The 19,202-nt window shown below is 49.5% G+C and overlaps 10 protein-coding genes across 10 annotated transcripts, besides 1 other annotated feature; 4 read left to right on the top strand and 6 right to left on the bottom strand.

The window, feature by feature from the left end:
- Positions 1–19,202: part of a sequence feature (contig 1.18 602..175793(-1)) that runs on past both edges of the window.
- ANIA_01359 (protein axl2) lies at positions 687–3,566 on the bottom strand (the record flags this gene model as incomplete). The annotated part of the gene is made up of 1 exon (XM_653871.2): positions 687–3,566. The coding sequence occupies one exon, from the start codon at positions 3,564–3,566 to the stop codon at positions 786–788; it is 2,781 nt and encodes a 926-aa protein (XP_658963.2). The 3' UTR covers positions 687–785.
- ANIA_01360 (protein ngn19) lies at positions 4,095–4,580 on the bottom strand (the record flags this gene model as incomplete). Its single annotated transcript, XM_653872.1, has 1 exon — positions 4,095–4,580. One exon carries the CDS (start codon positions 4,578–4,580, stop codon positions 4,095–4,097), a length of 486 nt encoding a protein of 161 aa, XP_658964.1.
- Positions 5,072–5,846, top strand: ANIA_01361 (mitotic-spindle organizing protein 1). The gene is made up of 3 exons (XM_653873.2): positions 5,072–5,234; positions 5,298–5,402; positions 5,456–5,846. The coding sequence occupies exons 1-2, from the start codon at positions 5,112–5,114 to the stop codon at positions 5,364–5,366; spliced, it is 192 nt and encodes a 63-aa protein (XP_658965.2). The 5' UTR covers positions 5,072–5,111; the 3' UTR covers positions 5,367–5,402; positions 5,456–5,846.
- On the bottom strand, positions 5,448–7,213 carry ANIA_01362 (ubiquitin-binding protein CUE5). Its single transcript, XM_050613153.1, has 5 exons — positions 7,074–7,213; positions 6,719–7,013; positions 6,444–6,668; positions 6,116–6,388; positions 5,448–6,057 (listed from the first exon to the last, which is right to left on the bottom strand). The coding sequence occupies exons 1-5, from the start codon at positions 7,092–7,094 to the stop codon at positions 5,672–5,674; spliced, it is 1,200 nt and encodes a 399-aa protein (XP_050468991.1). The 5' UTR covers positions 7,095–7,213; the 3' UTR covers positions 5,448–5,671.
- ANIA_01363 (putative ATP dependent RNA helicase) lies at positions 7,550–10,241 on the top strand (the record flags this gene model as incomplete). The annotated part of the gene is made up of 3 exons (XM_653875.2): positions 7,550–7,774; positions 7,832–9,487; positions 9,541–10,241. The coding sequence occupies 3 exons, from the start codon at positions 7,550–7,552 to the stop codon at positions 9,670–9,672; spliced, it is 2,013 nt and encodes a 670-aa protein (XP_658967.1). The 3' UTR covers positions 9,673–10,241.
- ANIA_01364 (PITH domain-containing protein) lies at positions 9,816–10,742 on the bottom strand (the record flags this gene model as incomplete). Its single annotated transcript, XM_653876.1, has 3 exons — positions 9,816–10,236; positions 10,424–10,535; positions 10,592–10,742. The coding sequence occupies 3 exons, from the start codon at positions 10,740–10,742 to the stop codon at positions 9,816–9,818; spliced, it is 684 nt and encodes a 227-aa protein (XP_658968.1).
- On the bottom strand, positions 11,288–12,104 carry ANIA_01365 (ESCRT-III subunit protein vps20; the record flags this gene model as incomplete). The annotated part of the gene is made up of 3 exons (XM_050613152.1): positions 12,057–12,104; positions 11,560–11,923; positions 11,288–11,506 (listed from the first exon to the last, which is right to left on the bottom strand). The coding sequence occupies exons 1-3, from the start codon at positions 12,098–12,100 to the stop codon at positions 11,288–11,290; spliced, it is 627 nt and encodes a 208-aa protein (XP_050468990.1). The 5' UTR covers positions 12,101–12,104.
- On the top strand, positions 12,303–14,625 carry ANIA_01366 (putative AAA family ATPase/60S ribosome export protein Rix7; the record flags this gene model as incomplete). The annotated part of the gene is made up of 3 exons (XM_653878.2): positions 12,303–12,366; positions 12,430–12,672; positions 12,727–14,625. Exons 1-3 carry the CDS (start codon positions 12,319–12,321, stop codon positions 14,623–14,625), a joined length of 2,190 nt encoding a protein of 729 aa, XP_658970.2. The 5' UTR covers positions 12,303–12,318.
- On the bottom strand, positions 14,775–17,320 carry erb1 (ribosome biogenesis protein ERB1; the record flags this gene model as incomplete). Its single annotated transcript, XM_653879.2, has 2 exons — positions 14,775–17,261; positions 17,312–17,320. The coding sequence occupies 2 exons, from the start codon at positions 17,318–17,320 to the stop codon at positions 14,871–14,873; spliced, it is 2,400 nt and encodes a 799-aa protein (XP_658971.1). The 3' UTR covers positions 14,775–14,870.
- On the top strand, positions 17,465–18,999 carry ANIA_01368 (Zn(II)2Cys6 transcription factor rglT). Its single transcript, XM_653880.2, has 2 exons — positions 17,465–17,660; positions 17,725–18,999. Exons 1-2 carry the CDS (start codon positions 17,537–17,539, stop codon positions 18,864–18,866), a joined length of 1,266 nt encoding a protein of 421 aa, XP_658972.1. The 5' UTR covers positions 17,465–17,536; the 3' UTR covers positions 18,867–18,999.

The raw sequence follows: 19,202 nt of genomic DNA, 5'->3' as shown, positions 1-19,202 counted from the left end.
GGAACTGTTAATGAAATCATATCACCAGCCCCAGTCCTTGTTTTTTAAATCGTTTTTATGAAGAGTAAGTCCTCAAATTCCCGGATCATTGATGCCAAATATCATCCTGGCGTTGGAACCTCGGTGCCACAAGGTAGCCAAATGTAGGTATAATTACAGGATAGGTACGGAGTACTCAGTAGAGATACTATTTGCCGCAAGGTCCCCTTCTACAATTGAGTTAGATATCGTATCAGATAATCTCGAGTCCAGTGTCAACGGCGTCCTGAAAAGAAATCTCACGCAACTAAGAATGAAGAGCATGCCCGAGTGCAAATTTCCAGTCGCGTGCTGCCGGGCGATGATGAAAGTCCGACGGATACGCTTAGCGCTGCTTACTCCACATGACCTTCAGCAGGGTTGGCCCTGATAAATATTACATTGAAACCATACATTGAAATGAGATGCGCAGCCTGGATTGCAGCCTGTCAAGCCACTCCGGTACCAGTGCTGGTCTGAAAAAATCTGTCAATCACACCATCCTGCGGTCGAGAAGGAACTTTCTGAGCCAATCATCGCCGTCGCTTAGGATGCCTGGGTGAGACCTAAAAGCCCAGCTGAAACGGGGTTCTTTCGTCCACATTGGCCACCCGATTATGGAAGACGGTGTTTGAGCAGCTGAATCGATGACTTCTTTCTCAAAAATTGGTTGCAATTATACTAGTTACACAATATGAACACTGAAACTCTCCTAAACCGAACGAAATGGTATCTTAACCTGATAAGAAACAACAGACCATTTAGTACTAAACGAAGGCTATATCGCTCAACACGCTTCCTGTTGGTTCCCTCTGGAAGCCGCGCTGAGAGTTCGAGTCTTGGTCAGCCGTTTGCATTAAACTCACGCGGCGAGTTCTCGCGTCGTACGGGAAAGACGACGCTGAAGGGCTTTTTTGAAACCGGCGCCAATTCTGTAACGACGGGCTTGATCGAGACCAACGACGAGTACCTGAGAGATTCTGCTGATCGGCCGGAACATATGCTCCTCCAGTTTCATCGTGTCTGATATTGTTCAAACTCAGCTCGCTGAAGTAACGGGGAAGTGGTGAGATGATCTTAGAGTAGTGTTGTGCAAGGCTTGATTGACTTGGTAGAGCATTTAGTGGCTGCGTGCGCGGTGACTCTTCCGACAAGGAGCTGAGATATGCGGAATGACGGTAGTCATCAGTATACACGGAACCTGACATTGCCAGGGACCAGGGGCGCTCTCGACGTTGATAGTCATCATTGTCCATGGCTGTATTGACAGTATCCGCGCGGCTAGCATTGCTTCGTGCTCGTTGCAGGGCACGGGTCTTGGAAGAAACTCGACGGCTTATCGGGCCAGCAATGAAGGGATTGGATGAGTGACGGCTTCTTGCGCGGCCTTGAACAAATGCCTCTAACGAATCGGAATCAGAAAGTGTCGAGCTATCACGGTCCACTGTGTGCACACTCATCCTCTTCGTGGGGTCTTGACTGTCCCCCGTGCGGGCAGGGGGGCGAGGGAACAGCGGAGCTAGATTTCCTAGGCTGCTCTCCTCACTTTGCAAGGATGTCTGCGTATTTTGCCAGGGAAGCTTCACGAACCCATGCCCTGGAGGCCCAAAACCACCCGCTCCGTGGCCTGCGCCGCTAAGCCTTACTGGGAGACCCGCAGAGATAGAAGAGATACCACTCGACCGCTTGGACCACCTCTTGGATCTGGACGATACTGCCGAGTTGCGTTTCGTAGACCTTCGTGGCTGAATCTGCCTAAGTGGCTCTCGTCTGCCGGAACGATTTGAGGTACCTCTACGCACCGGCGGGCTACTCTGTAAAGAGAGCCGGTGAGTCTTGGGAGCAGGCTCTTCAGGAGGTTTGTTCTCATCCCCTTCAGGTCCCCGTAGTGGAACGAAGTCCCAATCGATCGTCGAGCTCGAAAAAGTATTTTCTTTACCTGAGGCTGTTGGTGGATCTCCATTTCTAATCTCGCTGCTAACGTTCCACCATGGCTCTAGCTCCAATTTCGGAGGCTTTGATTCAGGCAATGGAGCTGTGCGAATGGCTGGTGGGTTTCCCGGTGTGGTCTTCTCAAACGGCTGGCAGTGCGACAATCCCGGACCAAAAGGGTTTGGGGCGAGTGATTTCTCTTCAAACCCTGGTCCGCCTTCATCTTTGGTCCATCGTTGCCTGCGGCGGCGGCAATAGAGCAGGAGCAGAGCAATCCCTGTGCATCCAAGTGGTATGAAGATCGCCATCACTATAATGCCAGCTTTGCCTGCATGGTAACCATTAGAATCCGCTGAGGACGCACCATCTTCATTCAAGTCGTCCTCAGTTACGGTGTTGATCATCAATGTTTTGTGGCCCTCTGCGGTCCCTTTATGGGCTGTCAACCGCACTTTGTAAGTGTTTGGGAGGAGATCCGATGGCACTTCTCCATAGAGAGTTTTGTTGTCACGATTGTAATGAAGCCAGGATAGCTGTTTATCTAGATCGACATCCAGCTCAGCAGATTCATCGGTGAGAGCGGTGCTATTGAATGTAAAAAAGAAATATTGCCCAATGATGGCATCACATTCGTCTCGGAATCCTTCCTGAAAGAATTCAGAATATTGCAACGAAACGACAAGTTTGGCCACGTTCTGGTAAATATCCTTTACTGATATTGTCACATTGCTGTTCTTTCCATCCGCTGGAGGGTCCCCTTTGAACGATAAGGTTTGCTTGTCCACTTCCAACCAGTCTGGAGCATCAATCACGGTCTCCGTTAAGACATCACTCGTTGGTATATTCCCGTCCAAAGTGAGTGAGTTAAGGAACTGGGGACTTTTAAGCGCCTTCACACCGGTGACAAACATCGTTTGAGCGCTTTGTTTGAATGAGAGGATGTGAGGACTGACTGTCAACTCAAAACTTATGGTAGCTGCGCTGAATCCGGTTACATCGGAAGCAACTAAGTTGAGACTGAAAGTTTGGGGCCCAATGTTCGGTGCTGTACCATAAAAGCGGAGGTTTGACTGGTCGAATCGAATCCATGAGGGTAAAGGAGCATTGTCAGGGTATGAAGTTCCGTAGTATACTGTCGAGGGGCGTGTGTTGGAAAAAGTCTCTTGGTCAAAAGAGATCGAAAAGGAGGCGCTAGAATGTACGATGACGTTAGATGGAGAAGATGTCGGCCCTATGGCTTGGAGTTGCGGTACAATGGGTTTGCCGACTTTCGGTCCGTCGTCGCCAGTCACAACAAGAGTTACTTGCATACTAGCGGACCCAGATGGATCAGTGGCTATAAGGTCGAACTCCGGTGACCCGGCATCTTCCTTCTGAGGAGTTCCAGACAAGGTACGGGATGTATTATCCACTGAGAGCCATGACGGAGCGTTGGAGAGCGAGTATACCGTCTGGGGACCGCTTCCACTAAAGGTGCTTTGTGAGAAGACGAAATGAAAAGGCTTCGATATTCGGGCCACAGGAGGTAATTGCGCATTGACAGGGTAATTCGCAAGTACGGCAGCACTCGCAGCCGACAAGAGGAAGCTTAAGATGATGAACAGGCGATGCGCCATAGTTTCAGACGCAAAAGTTCACTGGATCCCACGAAACGGAGGTTGTAGAAGCCCCATATGACGCCCGACAGTTCGTATTTCTGCGGAGCAGACGGACAGATTCGTAGAAACTGGAATATGGGTTCGGAGACGGCACATGTAAGAAAGGTGCTGCTCTTAGGGGACATTCTCAAAGGGCTCTTGCACCCAAGGGCGCAATCTATACAGGAGCACACGAGGTTTCGCGTGCCTTCAAAAGAGCCATGCCTGGATATGTTTGACGTCACGATGGTATGGGAATGGTCAGAGAACACGGTCTGACGCGATGGGGCTCACGTTGTTGCGGAATACACATCTGCAAGGAATGCATCTAGGAGCCAACACCCACCCTAGACCAACCATGAGAGAGCACCGATCAATTTTCCATTAATGAGCGGATGAACATAAAGTTCCAGAGTTTGATAAGGGTGGAATTCCCCTAGCACAGGTTTTTGCGGCCCTCGAGTGACAAGACCAAGGGGGAGGGGCAGGAGTGGCAGGGGCATATCCTCAAATCCCACGCTCGAGATCGAGGACCATTTTGATACCATCCCTTCCCGGTGCATAGTAATCAGTAAGCAGCTCACGTTCCTCAAAGCCGTTACGGATGTACAATGACCGTGCAGACCATCTGCCCTTATCCACCCAGAGATGAACATATTGGCAACCTTCCTTTTGCAACCGAGTTCGAATGTACTTCAGCAGCTGCATCCCAACTCCCTTCTGGCGGAACGCTTCTGCCACACAAACCTTGTGAAGGAAGGCAATCCCTTTCTGCCGAACATAGAGGGCATAGGCGATCAACGGCCCCTGCGGTGTTTGGGTCACATAGAGCACCCTGGTATTCGGTTTTTTTCGCCAGAGCTCCTCCCCAAATGGATACACCTCGCTTGCTGGGAAAGTCTTTTTCTCAATGCGCGTGATCTGGGAGAGAATCTCAATGGCTTGGGTCTTTCCCAAGGAATGAATGTCGGATATGGTCAGATCCTTCAACATTCTCGAACTCTCAGCAGGCTGACAGGACCTACATTTAGCGCGCCCCGTAGCAGCACGCGGCTGTTCCTTGTCACTTTAGAGTATGCAGTGTCTATATTAAAAGAATTCTCAATTAAACAATTTTGAAAGGCAGCCTTGCGGGTGAACTCGGTGCGAAGATAGATTAGAAAGGTGGTTGGGCGTTGCTGTCGGTTGAGATTTTCCGCACGATTGTAACAGATGCCATACCTACTGTACCGTCTTTACCACTTTTTCTTACCAGAAAACCTCTACGGTGTCGTGACACCCGTTACTATCATATTAATACCGAAAACAACAAATATTGACTATTCGCTAGCTATTCGCAAGTCTAAAGTACACGGAGTATACACTCTGCGAAGCCAAGGCTCTGTCTTCAGCCCTTCAAGATGCCCCCGCAATCCGACGATAAACGCCAGGCCGCCCGTGAAGTCATCGACATTCTTCACGAGATCTCAACTCTCCTTGTATGGGGGTTTACCTCTCCATTCTTTAATATGGCTGTCTATACATATGCTAAGCTTGCTTCACATACTGATTGCTTCGTTGGTATCTCAGAACACGAACCTGGATCGGACAGAGCTCTCTCTTTGCGTGTCTTTGATTGAGAATGGAGTCAACCCCGATGCCCTAGCGGTGAGTTCAATCTCTAACGTGGTCATTTTGCGCAGAACTAAGTAGACTTCATTCGTGATATAGACTGTTATCAAAGACTTGAGGACGGAAGCCGGCCTGGCTCTACGCGCTTCGAATGAGTCTCCAGAGTGAAATAATCAATATGTTTCTCTTCTGCGTGGTCGGCTCGTACGTAACTTCGTCCAATTCTGAAGATACCCTAGTCCCTGATTCGATAATAGATTCTGGATTGTTTGTATGTTACCGCTTGTATAAGAACACGAATTAGACGCTAAGCACTTAATAAATTAGTTCAAAGCTGTGGGCCTATGTGGAAACAGTCTGGTATCATAACACCGCCTAAGAGGTACAGGGCAAGGTAATTGAGAATAAATAATATCATCAAACTCGCGGCTTATGAAAAGAATGCTATAACCGTATAGCAACGAAACCAAGGCTTATGAGGATTTCCCGGCGTTCTCTGCTGTTGTGCCGCCTTTAGAGGCTGAGCCGAGCTCTTCAGAAGAAGCTCCAACATTCACTTTGTGCGCTTCAGTATCAACTGGGTCCTTAGCCTTGGTGTCTTTCTCGTCATCGCTGTCCCCTAAGCTGAACGGATCGTTTTCTCCGATAGGAGACGGCTCGACAGTCGCAAGAGGCTGCCATTTACTCGGTTTCCCTCCCGCGGGGGATTGGCGCTTAGCTGGCTCGGAAGCATCATAAAGATTGCCAATCTCTGTAGGCGGGCCCTCCTGGAATGACACCTTGCGACGGTCTGGGGATGGTGAGGAGCTTTTATACAACGTTGAATTCGCAAGCGGTCTTGGTGGACGCGCAGGGGGTACTGCAGTTCACTGTTAGTCAGACCGAGGAGTATTTTAAGGGGACGAGTGAGTCGCGACCTTCTGAATCCCTTAGTTCAAGGACGGAAAAATCGTCGCTCAGAACTTGCGGATCTGCATCGTACCGCTCACGGTCACCGCTGCGACGACCTAGCTCACCACTTCTTCGTGATCGGCCATAACTTTCCTCTCCGTATGTACGTGCAGACGATGTATTCTCATCGTCTTCCTCGCCATCGATCTTCTTCTTCAGGTTCTGGACCCATGAGCTGACCTTGGACTGGGTGTCGAGGAACCCTTTACGAATATTTTCACGAATCACGGGAAGGTCGTCTTGAATATCATTAGCCTGGAATCAAGGACACAAAAGATCATAAAATATGCGCACCGTCGAAAAAGTTGTATTCTTTCTCCTCTGCTGCATCATCATAATGCCTCTGCCGACGATAGGCTTCATCCCCTCCACGAGGTGGCTGCGCACGTCGATTGTAGTGTTCGGCAAGTTGACGAGCATAGAGTTCATCAGCTTCCAGCTGTCTTTGCGTCGCAGATGGGCGTGGAGGCTTCGGAGGGGCATAGTCATCCTGTGCGCTTGCATTTGGGTCCGTCATCCCTAGGGGTTGTTAGTCCTACCCACTAAAATCCGGAATCAATCACACGAACCGAGGAGAGCATGGAAAGCTCGTTCAACGTCATAGGAGCTTGCTACCAAAACAGCCTTGACAACGGACACCTCCACCGACGGGAACGCTTCTTTCAGAGTGTTCTCCGCTTGTTGTCGCGGAGACAAAGGACGAGGTGGTTTTGGTGGGGCTGTCTCTGTGCTGGTCTGTTGGGCTGAAGCGGAGGATGCATAGGCGACGCCGGTCTCCTGTATTTCATCGTCGAAATCTAGAGGGCGCGCAGTTGTTGGTGATTCCGGGCTTGGGCTATTTGGCCCAGCTGCTGGTTTACTAGCCTGGGTTGTCATGAGCGGCTCGACCTCAAACAATAACGGGGAGAGGGGTTTCAGGCATACTGTCTTCTCTGTTTCTGACATTGTGCTGGCAAGTAGAAGAATGCGGATGGGCGAGGTTGAAACACCTAGAAGGTCTGGAGTATGCGTTGATAACTCTTGGAACCTGGCGATTAGCGAGAATGATCCCACCAGGCAGAAAGCTAATGCGATGTTCTGTTGCGACTGATTATTGGAGGCTTGAGTTGGAGCTCTCTCATCAGCCACTCTAAGCCCGTTCGCAGTGACGTGTTGACACGTGATATTAAACAGGTACTAAAGCACCTCAACCAGGTTAGTCTGCGTTGCTGCTTTAACAGTTTATCCTCTAACGAATCACCCACCGAGGCCCTTCCTCACTTCGGTGCTGCAATAACGACAGAAACTGACTAGCCCGAAGGTTTCTGATGTAGATTCAAAATGAAATATTTGAATCGTTCTATAGACTCTGTTTATTACCGTTGAAGCATCCATCTACAGTTCGGGAGCGAGGTGAAAACATGGCTTCGGAGTTAGATGTTGGGACCAGCTTTATACCGTCCCTATACAAACCAGCTTCCCTGCTACCTATTGCAAGGCATAAACAGAGCATATTGTATCTCGTGGAGACTTATCCAGTCACCATTGTTGTTGGCCAGACTGGCAGCGGGAAGACAACGCAACTGCCACAATACCTTGACCAGGCAGGATGGTGCACAGAGGGAAAAGCCATCGCGGTGACACAGGTAAGGCCGCTCCTTTCCTTTGTTCTTAGCCTTTTTGATTGACCATGGGTGTAATAGCCTCGTCGAGTAGCTGCTACCACAGTAGCAGCACGTGTGGCAGAAGAAATGCGTTGCAAGTTAGGCGAGGACGTAGGCTACTCGATTCGTTTCGAGGACCGGACGTCTGCTATGACAAGGATTAAGTTCTTGACAGACGGAATGTTACTCAGAGAGGCTCTTGTAGACCCTCTTTTGTCGCGCTACTCTGTGATCATGGTTGATGAGGCACATGAGAGGTCACTGAGCACTGATATACTTTTGGGCATTCTCAAGAAAATACTTAAAAGACGTCCTGAGCTTCGCATTATTGTTAGTAGCGCGACACTTCAGGCAGAAGATTTTCTACGCTATTTTGCCGGAGACGAATCTCAGCAGGGTCCGAATGGTGAGGTTGGTGGGAACACCGGAAAAATCATAAGCATTGAAGGTCGAATGTATCCAGTCGATACTCTGTTCCTCGAGTCGGCGGCAGAAAATTATGTGGAACGAAGCGTGAAAACAGTGTTTGATATACACTTGCAGGAAGGTGAGGGCGATATCTTGATCTTTTTGACGGGCAGAGAAGAAATCGAGACTGCGATTCAGTTGATCTCTGAACGTGCAACGACTCTCCACCCGAAATCTCAGTCTTTGTTACCCCTCCCACTCTATGCTGGCCTCACCACGGACCAGCAAATGTATGTGTTCGAACCCGCGCCGGAGAATACGCGGAAAGTGGTCGTGTCGACGAATATTGCCGAAGCTTCCGTTACTATAAACGGGATCGTCTACGTTGTTGACTGCGGGTTCGCGAAGCTCAGAGCATACGATCCAAGCACAGGTATTGAAACTCTGACAGCAGTACCAATCTCGAAGGCTGCGGCTGTTCAGCGCGCCGGCCGAGCTGGAAGAACAAAGCCAGGGAAATGCTTCCGTCTATATACGCAGCATGCATATGAGCAGTTACCCGATGCCACTATACCGGAGATACAACGATCCAACCTCGCTCCTGTGATAATGCAGCTGAAAGCTCTGGGCATAGACAATATCGTCCGGTTCGACTTTCTCACTTCGCCGCCTGCAGACCTTGTGATACGTGCATTTGAGCTCTTATACTCGTTAGGCGCCATTGATGATTACGCCAAACTGACGAAGCCCTTGGGTATGCGGATGGCAGAACTTGCTGTTGACCCCATGATGGCGAAAGTCCTCCTCTCTGCGCAATCTTTTGGTTGTTTGAGCGAAATCCTTACTATTGCCGCTATGGTCAGTCTCCAAGGGGCAGTGTGGGTCCAACATGACGGAGATAAAAAGTCGTCTGAGAGCAGCCGCAGAAAGTTCGCAGTTGAAGAAGGTGACCATCTCACCTATCTTAATGTCTACCAAGCTTTTGTCACCAAGGGAAAGAAGGAATCCAAGTGGTGCAGGGATAACCTTTTGAACTATCGGTCCCTGCTGCGAGCAGTCAGTGTCAGGGCACAACTAAAGAGATATCTCGAACGCTTTGGTATTCAGGTTGATGAGACTTTTCCATCCCATTATAATAAATCCGATCTCTCGAAGCCCGCCGAGAAGATACAGCGATGCCTCACGACGGGTTATTTCGCTCATGCCGCGAGAATGCAACCGGATGGCACCTTCAAGACAGTTAGTGGAGGCATGACTCTCCATGCTCACCCGAGCTCCCTTATGTTTGTGAGTGCTTCTTTTCCTGTTCGGAATTTGTTTAACTAACCGGCTGCCTGTAGAACCGAAAAGCGGACTGGGTTATTTTCCACGAGATAATGCAAACTGGCGAAAAAACTTTCATTCGGGATATCACCAAGATCGAGAAGAGCTACCTTCTCGAGTATGCTCCAAACTACTATAATATGCAGTGACTCGACGCATTTGATATCTGAACATGAATTGTGGACAACTGAAGTCCGGCTCCTAATGCATTTAGAAAGCACTATAATTGCCTTGCGTATGTGGAATGCAGTTCATAAAAACATGGCATCAATACGCCCCGAAGAAATCAGTCTCACTGTCCAGGCATGATTCGTCCACCGACACCGTTCACACCGGGAATCGCGACGTGATCATTGGGATTAGCCGCTGCTTCGTACAGAAAGCTGACGGGCTCTCTGTTTAGGGCCATGAATTGGCCCTTGAGTCCAATGTACCCGACTTTTGTCACTTCTTCCTCGCCACGGCTCCAGTTGTCTTCGAAGAATAAAGTGACTGAAGTAGTAGCGTTCCAGTGTGCACGGTTCAAAGGCAGCTCGAAAACATCAGTTCCAGGGATCGGCTGTGGCACTTCAATTGTTTGTGTCGGCTTGAGCTCCGACGCGGTTGAGAAGTCGAGGTCATCACGATTTTTGAAAAGTTTCAGGGTCCTCGGAGCGGATGGTGTGGGTGCAGTGTATATAAGGATAGAATGAACGTTGACTTGGCCAGTGAATCTATAGAAAAAAAAAAAAAAAAAAACGTTAGAGTCCCTTTTTTCCTCTTTAGCGTGGCATGGCTGGTGAAATGCGTCATCAATATCGATGATATTGAAGGAGGGGCGCGGCGGGGTAGAGGAGCAACAATCCGGTCACAAACCCCAACAGAAAAGTATTTCGTGTTTAAAACATAGGTAAAACGTACGGGATATACATCAATAATTGCTCATCCGCATCACTTTCCAGCTCTGGAGTGTCATTCTGCCTTTCAGCCCATGTCTTTTTCACGATCGCAGCTCCCGACTGGGGAGTAGCTTCTGCATCATATCCCAGTTAGGTTCCATTACAAGATCGCTTCAGAGCATCAGCATACCGTTCAACGTTGTGATTGAATCGAATCGAATTTGAGAGTAGAGGAGTGATTGGAGCGCTGGTGTGATGTCATTTGAGTGATCGTGGCCGTCGCCGCCGTCTCCATGGCAGTGGCCGTGACCGTTATTGTGGGAGTGGTGATGATGGGACATGGTACTGATATGCGAATTTATGGGGTAAAAGATCTGATATCTTTGGAGACTAGATGCTGGTTTGATAAACAATACTAAAAAACCCCAAGTGTAAAACTGTAATCGCGGTGCTAGAAATTTCTTCTGGTGAGGAATGTCATCATTGGAGCATCGTGAAGCTCCTCGAGTAACAAATAGTCTCTATGTAAACCGTCTTCAGATCACTACTCTACCTTCAAGTCTCTCAGGGTAATTATGATTCTTGTTATATGTATTGATTCTAGTCGCGTATTTATTCTAGAGCCTGACCTTTTATTCTATGACTGGGTGCATTTAAATATAGCTGTTCCCCAAGGCTAAATATTTCTATTATTGCGACGCATGAGCATGGATTGTCTAAGACCAGGGCCGTACCATCGAGGAGATCGAAAGCTCTAATGATGAGCCCATCAACAAATTGAAGTCATAACTCCAGTAATGCTTGTACTGCCAAAAGATAGAGCTTGATTAGGGCTGGATTTCGTGAAGCTTTCATCCTCCACATATGTAAAATAGTTCAAGACTACTCAGGAAGCGGGAATCGCAGCTTGTTCTCTGGCCCTAGCTTTTGCCCTCGCCTTCTGCTTCTTCAGCTCCTCTTCTGGGGTTTCCACTTCTGGCGGCGCTGTTGGGACATTAGGGAGGCTGACCGGCCCTTGTGCTTCGCGTTGTAGGGCCTCCAGTTCATCTTCAACTTCATCCTCATCCTGATTAGACAGGTTCCCGGCGAGCATCTGACTGATCTCCTATACACGCAGTTGACTTAGTATGCCGAAATCTTACCGCATATGAGCCTTACCTCCTGATAAGCCCTGGCTTCTTCCGTCTCCCCCAGTAACTTCTCTACTCCTTCAATGCCCCCCATTTCCTTATTTATCATTTGAAGTACCTGTGTTCCTTGTTGCAATCCATAGAGAACATCCTTCTGTACAAGGGCAAATTCAACTTGACTAGTGAGTTGTTCTAGTTGTGCTAGCTGTGCATCGGTCTTCGCTAGAAGAGACTCTTGGTACTTCTTGCGACGCAAGGCAAGGAGGGCTCGCTTGCGATCATTTCGGGCGAGGCATTCCTTCGCGATTGCGGTCTCACGATCTGTGAGAACGGTGATGCGCTTTTGATACTTCTGGAGTTTATCACGTTGGTTTTTCATATCAAGAATCGCTCTATGCAATGGAGGAAGTTAGCTACCTTGAACTCGTATCGCGGGCAGGCCGAACGGGGAAGAGGTCAAGCATGTATAATGACACATCGTGGTCTCGCGGTAAATGAATCGAAGCAAGAGGGTCAAGAAATCACCTATCTTGAGAAGATATCTTGTGAGAGCTGTTCGTATTCCCCATTGTCACCGCATGTTGTTGCCTTGAGACTTGTCTTCCAGCGCTACCTCAGGCACGATGACCAAGCCCAGCCAAGCTGATAAGATAACGGCGGATGGATGACGTTTGGTTAGTGTCGGTTTCCCGGTCAATCATTTATCCGTCTCGAAATTATTGAAAATCCCAAAAAGTAGGTGGTTATTCAAACAGCCTCGGTCAATAAGCAGCTTATCTTGCAGGAGATGCGTCGCGGAGGCAGACCAACTTTAAGGCAGGGCCTTGATAAAGAGGTGCTACAATGTCAGATAGCCTTTGGACAGCAATAAACCGTCTAATGCCTTCTCATCCTGCAGGTCTACCAAGTCGTTCGCAAAATTGTTGATGATCAGGCAGAAAATGCTCAGTTCCGCTTGTCGGTAACCGCGATTTACGATTCTATAAAGCGTTCCAATTCGAGCCTGAACCGAAAACCAAAGCGGATACTCGAAGATAGCATTGAACGAGTGGTGGAAGTCATCAAGACCGACGTATTAGGAGACGATGAGAATGATTCGATAGATGGTGATTTTGGAGGGTTGGAGGAACAGCCCGTACAAGTATGGAGATCCCCAGGAGAAATATGTCTCTTTTGCTCCGACTCACAGTTCCAGGAATCAAATAGCATGAATAAAAGCCTTGTAGGTGCTTGGAATACTGCCTCAAAAGCACCCAAGTCAGAAAGCAATGCAGAAAACGGTACTCCTGCGCCAACTACTACCAAGAAGCGACACCATGGAGGCGAGTCTCATTCTTCAAAGCGCCGCAAGGCTGAGAATGCTGTCGACAGATCTCCGCCGACCCACGTCAGTCTGGCGGATTTGGGTGGCTTGGACGATGTCGTTCAACAACTCGGAGATCTTGTCATTCTCCCAATGACCCGTCCACAAGTATACTTAGCATCGAATGTGCAACCTCCCCGCGGTGTATTGTTGCATGGTCCGCCAGGATGCGGGAAAACCATGATTGCTAACGCCTTCGCTGCAGAGCTCGGGGTGCCTTTCATATCCATATCCGCCCCGTCAATCGTTTCAGGAATGTCAGGTGAATCTGAAAAGGCCCTTCGAGAGCACTTTGAAGAGGCCAAACGATTAGCTCCGTGCTTGATCTTCATTGATGAGATCGATGCCATTACGCCAAAACGAGAAAACTCACAAAGAGAAATGGAGAAAAGAATTGTCGCCCAGCTTCTCACATGTATGGACGACTTGGCCCTAGAAAAGACGGACGGAAAGCCAGTAATCGTCCTCGCAGCTACGAATCGGCCCGATAGCCTAGACGCGGCACTGCGTCGAGGAGGCAGGTTCGATAAGGAAATCAACATGACTGTGCCTTCCGAGCCGGTTCGCGAGCAGATACTTCGTGCACTAACCCGCAAGATGCGCCTCGTGGACGACTTAGACTTCAAGACCCTAGCAAAGAGAACGCCTGGGTTCGTTGGCGCCGATCTGAACGACCTGGTTTCTACTGCGGGCTCCACGGCAATTAAAAGATACCTTGATCTACTGAAATCTAACAGCGGCGAAGAGATGGACATTGAGGGCCAAGACGACCTTAGCCCCAGCGTCAAGGAGCTTCGCCGGCTTATCACTCACGCTAAGGAGACTCCCATCGGGAGTGAAGCAGAGGTCGTCCTTGTATCAAACGACGATTTCTTCACTGCTCTTCCCAAAATCCAGCCATCTTCCAAACGGGAGGGCTTTGCCACCATTCCCGACACAACTTGGGCGGACATCGGTGCCTTAAGCGGTATCCGCGATGAACTCGCAACCGCAATTGTGGACCCGATCAAGCATCCTGAACTCTACGCTAGCGTCGGCATCACAGCTCCTACTGGTGTTTTGCTCTGGGGGCCCCCAGGTTGTGGTAAGACGCTCCTCGCAAAGGCCGTGGCCAATGAATCCCGAGCGAACTTCATCAGTGTCAAAGGGCCCGAACTTCTCAACAAGTATGTTGGTGAATCTGAGCGCGCCGTTCGCCAAGTCTTTGTTCGGGCTCGTTCCTCCATACCATGTGTCATTTTCTTTGATGAGCTTGATGCCTTGGTTCCACGCCGCGATGATACTCTTTCTGAGGCATCAGCTCGCGTTGTCAACACCCTTCTCACTGAATTAGATGGCCTAGGTAGCAGCCGCCAAGGCATCTATGTCATCGCCGCCACAAACCGGCCGGATATCATTGACCCCGCCATGCTCCGACCCGGCCGTCTGGAAACTCTTCTCTTCGTAAACTTACCATCACCCCTGGAGCGCGTTGAAATTCTGCAGACTCTCGTGCGCAGGCTGCCAATTGAGTTCAATGAAGATCTGCGGCGTCTGGCGGAGGAGTGCGAAGGGTTCAGTGGTGCAGATCTTACCAGTCTGTTGCGGCGCGCTGGATACAATGCTATCAAGCGTCGGGATACTATCAAATTTGATGACTTTGTTGCTGCCAAGTCATTCATTCGGCCTAGTGTGACGGATATGAAGAAGTATGATAAGTTGAGGAGGGAGTGGAGTGGCGGGGTCATCTAGGTGATTTTCTCATCGGCACGATAGTAGAGCTTGATTCCTGATGTAAAGACTTAAGATAACACAAAACATAGCGATACCTTAGAATATCCCAAACTACAGCGTTCTAGAAATCGTCTAAAAATCCGAAAAACGTTTACTTTTATGTATGCACTGGATATCAAGAAAAATTATTATATACACCTGAACGCCTCTCTGCAGCAAGGCATACGGAAGCCCTGATAGTAAGCATGCAGCAGATCGACTAATTACATCCACAGCCGACACGTTCCATCCGCACCTGCGCTGACACACCATGCTTCCCGTGGGTGCCAATCGATATCCAGAACACCTAATTCACCCGTGATCTTGTGACCTCTCAGCACTTTCAGCGGAACAATGGTAGCATTGCTAAGCATATCACCAGTGACATTGCCGTGAAATATTTGGAGAGAACCGTCATCACTAGCATCAGCAAAGAGAGGATAGCGGCCACCGGGGTGAAATTTGACGGCACGGATGGCCTTGCGGTGGTAGCGGAGGGTTTTATAGGGACGTTGAGAGAGCTCGAGATCGTGCCAGAGGAGGCGGCGGTCGTAAGAACCGACAATGAGGTTGTCACCTCCCGCGGCGGTAGCGGATGTCGGGTGAATGTCGAATGAGGAGATCCAGCGGGCACCGGGCTGGACGATCTTGACGAGGAGTTGGCGGGAAAGATCATAGGCACGGATTGTACGCTGGTTGGCGACGAAGAGGATTGGCTTAGACGGGTGGAAATGGGCTGTTTGTGGGGGGCCACCACCCTTAATACGTCGACGGAAGGGATACTGGGTAAGATGCTTGGAGACGGTGTGGATCGCGATAGCAACCGAGGCGGGCGTCGAGGCGCCGGAACAGACTGTGACGAAATAATCTCCGCGGCGGTGCCATGAAATTGTTTTGGCGATGTAACGAAGAGGAATAACCACACATACACCGGAGTCTGCCAGGGCTGCTGAAGGCCGTATCCACTGAGGAGGTGTGCTCTTCTTCTCCTCGTCTGCGGGCTTTGGGGCGGGCTTCGAGGCAGCATAACCCCAGCCAGCGTCCAGTAGGTCAAGACTGGCTTTCTCTGTCTCGGGATCAGCAATAGGCGGCACTGCGAGGAATATGTCGTCGCCTGCAGCAGCAGCAAGGATAACAGCATCCTTGCCCGGACGCCAGCGGACGACGTTCACCGGCTCATCTTCACCCAGTTTGACACTCCATAACTGACGGCCAGTAATTAGCTCCCAAACCCTGACAGTACCGTCATCTCCACCAGTAGCAAGCCAAATACCAGTAGGGTCAACAGCCAGGCTGCGCACACGGCCTTTGTGCCCTCTGAAGACGGCTGCGCATGCGGTCGGGAATGGCTTCAACTCCTCTGGGCTAGGAAGTTTGGGGAGCAGACTCTCGGGATCAATATTCAACTTGCTCCTCCGAACTCGAGGTGCCAAGTAAAGATCCAAACATCTTTCAAACTTTTCTTTGACAAAGTTCTCGTAGCCAGGCACCCTGCGAAGGGAACCAAAGTCCTGAGGAAGGAACTCCCGCTCTCTGTCTTCGGGGTCTGCATCCTCCCATGCTTTTCGTTCCTTCTTGTCGGGTAAATATTCGGGCGGTGGGTGGTAGCTCTCCTCATACCCTGGTGGGGGAAGCTTGGGAGCCGGGACATGCATAGGATGATCAGGTCGCTCAGCCTCATCAGCCCAGAGGTCGTACTTTATGACGTCCTTGTCTTCTTCATCTTCTTGTGTTTGGGGCTTGAATGGTAAGATGCGGCCCTCTCTGATTGCCTTCACAATTTTCATGACGCGTTTGGCTTCATGCTTTGACGGTACAAATCGACGCTTCGGTTCAGGAGCAGCACTAAGAGGCATAATTTCTTTCTCAGTCGTAAACCATTCTGTCAGAGGTTCGTATGGGTTGTATTCTTCATCTGGAATTTCGTTCATCTGCACTTTGCGCAGCAATTCCAGCTCGTCTTGGCTCAGTTCCAACGGTTTTCCGGTTGAGGGATCAGTGAGACCGGTCCAACCTTTGGGAATTTCGATACTGTCGAGCAACGCATCAAGGGCCTCTCCCTTAGCAGGGCGAAGGATCTTCTTGCCATTAATGTCATAGCCAATATGGGGGTATTGATCGTAGAACGACAACGGAATGTTGCCAATTGTGTTTGAATTTTCGTCCACATCCGAGTAGTCGGAATTGTCGTCTGGGTTAATCTCATCGTAGACGTAGCGGTCATTTCCATTCGCATCCTTCTCAATGCGATAGTTCAATTGCTCCTCCTCCTCCTCCTCCTTAGTCGATTCTTCTCTATCTTCAAGCCCATCTAGGTCAAGCACCGCAGTTGACTTTTTCTTTACCACACCTTCGTCTTCTCCCTCTGACGGAATCTCGTCACTATCAAGCTCCTCGTCGTCCTCTTCTTCACTACTGGAGTAATCATCGATAAGCTCGATCTCAGAATCACTAGCGTCCTCGTCACTCAAAAGGTCGTGCGCATTGTCCGAAAGGGCGCCGTCCAAGTCCTTGGAACTCAGCTCATCACCAGAGAAGACTCCTGCTTCCTCCTCCACGTCACGCGTCACCGCCTTTCTTTTCTTCGAAGCTTTTAAGGCGGCCATCGGAGGCAACTAAACGTTGAAATTCGGTGTTCGCAGCCACAAGTTTGGTCTGGACTCACCAGCTCCATTTCTGAGATTTTTTTTCCTGATATGTCGGCAGGAGGCCGACCGCCCACGTGACAATGGTCTAATACCGCCTTCCTGTTTGGATTTTCATGGGGGCCATGTTCAACCTGGGCTGACACATCGCTTTCTCTCTTGCCTCTCCTTATAAAAATATATCTAATTCTGCCGCCTCCCTATCTATGTAGTACTGTCTGGATGCAAACATAATTTGAGGCGAAATGCAGTACGAAGCTTACCAGTGGGGACAGTCACACCCCACCTCCACAAGCGGCTCAATGCTCCAAGATACTCCTACCGCCGCTTCACAGCCTGTAAAGCGACATGCGGCGTGCGATGAGTGCAGTGGGTTTATCCTTACCATGGCGTATTTCCTTTCTTAATACGGCTAACTCTCATACTTGTAAAGGGAAGCGAAAACTCAAATGCTCCGGTGAAATCTCAGGATGCAGCCGTTGCATCAAGCAGTCCCTCAGCTGCCATTACTCAGTGCAGAAGCAAATGGGGCGACCACCAAAGAAACGGTTACGGGAGGACAATGACGACATATCGCTACTTAACATCCCCGACAATGACCCTTGGGCCAATTCCCAAATAGCCCATGTGCCTGATTTTGGAGCAGCAATCGCGGATGTGTCAGAGGAGCCGCAGATACTTTCATCAACTCACCTATCACCATATAGCTTTCCCTACCGACTATCGACTGATGAAGATCACCGCCATACATGGCAGCTAGCGCCTAATGAAAGCATGAGTTCGATCCCAGCAACAACCACTCCCTGGCCAGATTTCTCCAGCGTCTCTGCAGCAGCGCCTAAACCTTTCATAATGCCGCCAGGGCTTACCCCTCCTATAATGCCGTCAACAGATTCATCACCTGATCAAGAATGCTCATGTCTCTCATATCTTTACCTTTGTCTTAGCCATCTTTCATCCCTCAAACCCTTCCCTATATCCCAACACACAATCTGCTCTCTATATATATCCGCCAAAACCGCTCAGTCCGTTATTCGCTGCCAGTCATGTCCAAATAGATTCGACACGGGTTTACAGAATGTCATGTTCACAGGCACTCTTCTCAATGTCATTGCTGACTCGTGGCTACGGGTCTCTAGAGCAGAGGCTTGCGAGTTGGGGAATCAGGTCGCTCCCCCGGCGTATGCCGCGAAAATGAACAGATCTCCGGACCTGAGAGGAGCTTGGAACGACTACCTCCGGCAGTTGGTGCGCTTCAGCGTTATACGCGGGCCGATGGATATAGACGCTCAAACTCCTTGCGCTCAACAGGCGCCAAGTGTGCTCGACTTGGTCGAGGAGATGGAAGCGCGCCAGCGCCGATGGCATGAATCTCCTGATTCTCACCCGTTGCCGCCGGATCAACGTCTGAACATCCCGTCTGATCAGAACTGCCTCAATCGCGACGAGCAAGATCTGCTTTGCATTAGAGTGGCAAAGAGTGCGAGAAATGTGATAGCGAAATTTGGCTTTCAATCGGATGAGTACCCTGAGAGTGTACCATCATTGAGTCCCGACAGTAGCATTTCGCCCTGATACGACCTTATATATGAATTTAGTTTAGGCGTTGGTGTTGTGGGCACTTGATTGAAATTTCCAAGCGATATATGTGCATTTTTGTCAATAATTTAGAAAGCGCTTAATTACGAATATATGCTACCTTGATGACCAAGACTACACCTGCGTCCAGTAAAGCCCAGCGCTCTGGTTCCGAGAAAGACATGTATTTTTTGTATACAATCTTACGATTTCAACAGAGTTTCTCTTTCAATGTTTTATTGCTGTTTCCAGCTGTTCAACAAAACCATTAACCACAAATCCGCCGTTATTACTCCCAGATGGTTACAATGGCAATCATCGTCAAAAAAGTGG

Source organism: Aspergillus nidulans, chromosome VIII (genome assembly GCF_000011425.1).
Source record: "Aspergillus nidulans FGSC A4 chromosome VIII".
NCBI classification, from domain to species: domain Eukaryota; kingdom Fungi; phylum Ascomycota; class Eurotiomycetes; order Eurotiales; family Aspergillaceae; genus Aspergillus; species Aspergillus nidulans.
Note: the sequence above shows the minus strand (reverse complement) of the source record. Positions and strands in the feature narration are given on the sequence as shown.

Excerpts from the sequence above, each read along its gene's own strand:
- ANIA_01361 (XM_653873.2), top strand. The coding sequence starts at position 5,112 with ATGCTAAGCTTGCTTCACATACTGATTGCTTCGTTGGTATCTCAGAAC. Across the intron at positions 5,235-5,297 it reads TCAACCCCGATGCCCTAGCG|ACTGTTATCAAAGACTTGAG; the intron begins GTGAGTTCAATC and ends TTCGTGATATAG.
- ANIA_01362 (XM_050613153.1), bottom strand. The coding sequence starts at position 7,094 with ATGTCAGAAACAGAGAAGACA. Across the intron at positions 7,014-7,073 it reads TGTCAGAAACAGAGAAGACA|GCTAGTAAACCAGCAGCTGG; the intron begins GTATGCCTGAAA and ends ATGACAACCCAG. Across the intron at positions 6,058-6,115 it reads TGAACTAAGGGATTCAGAAG|TACCCCCTGCGCGTCCACCA; the intron begins GTCGCGACTCAC and ends AGTGAACTGCAG.
- ANIA_01368 (XM_653880.2), top strand. The coding sequence starts at position 17,537 with ATGCAGTACGAAGCTTACCAGTGGGGACAGTCACACCCCACCTCCACA. Across the intron at positions 17,661-17,724 it reads TGCGGCGTGCGATGAGTGCA|GGAAGCGAAAACTCAAATGC; the intron begins GTGGGTTTATCC and ends ATACTTGTAAAG.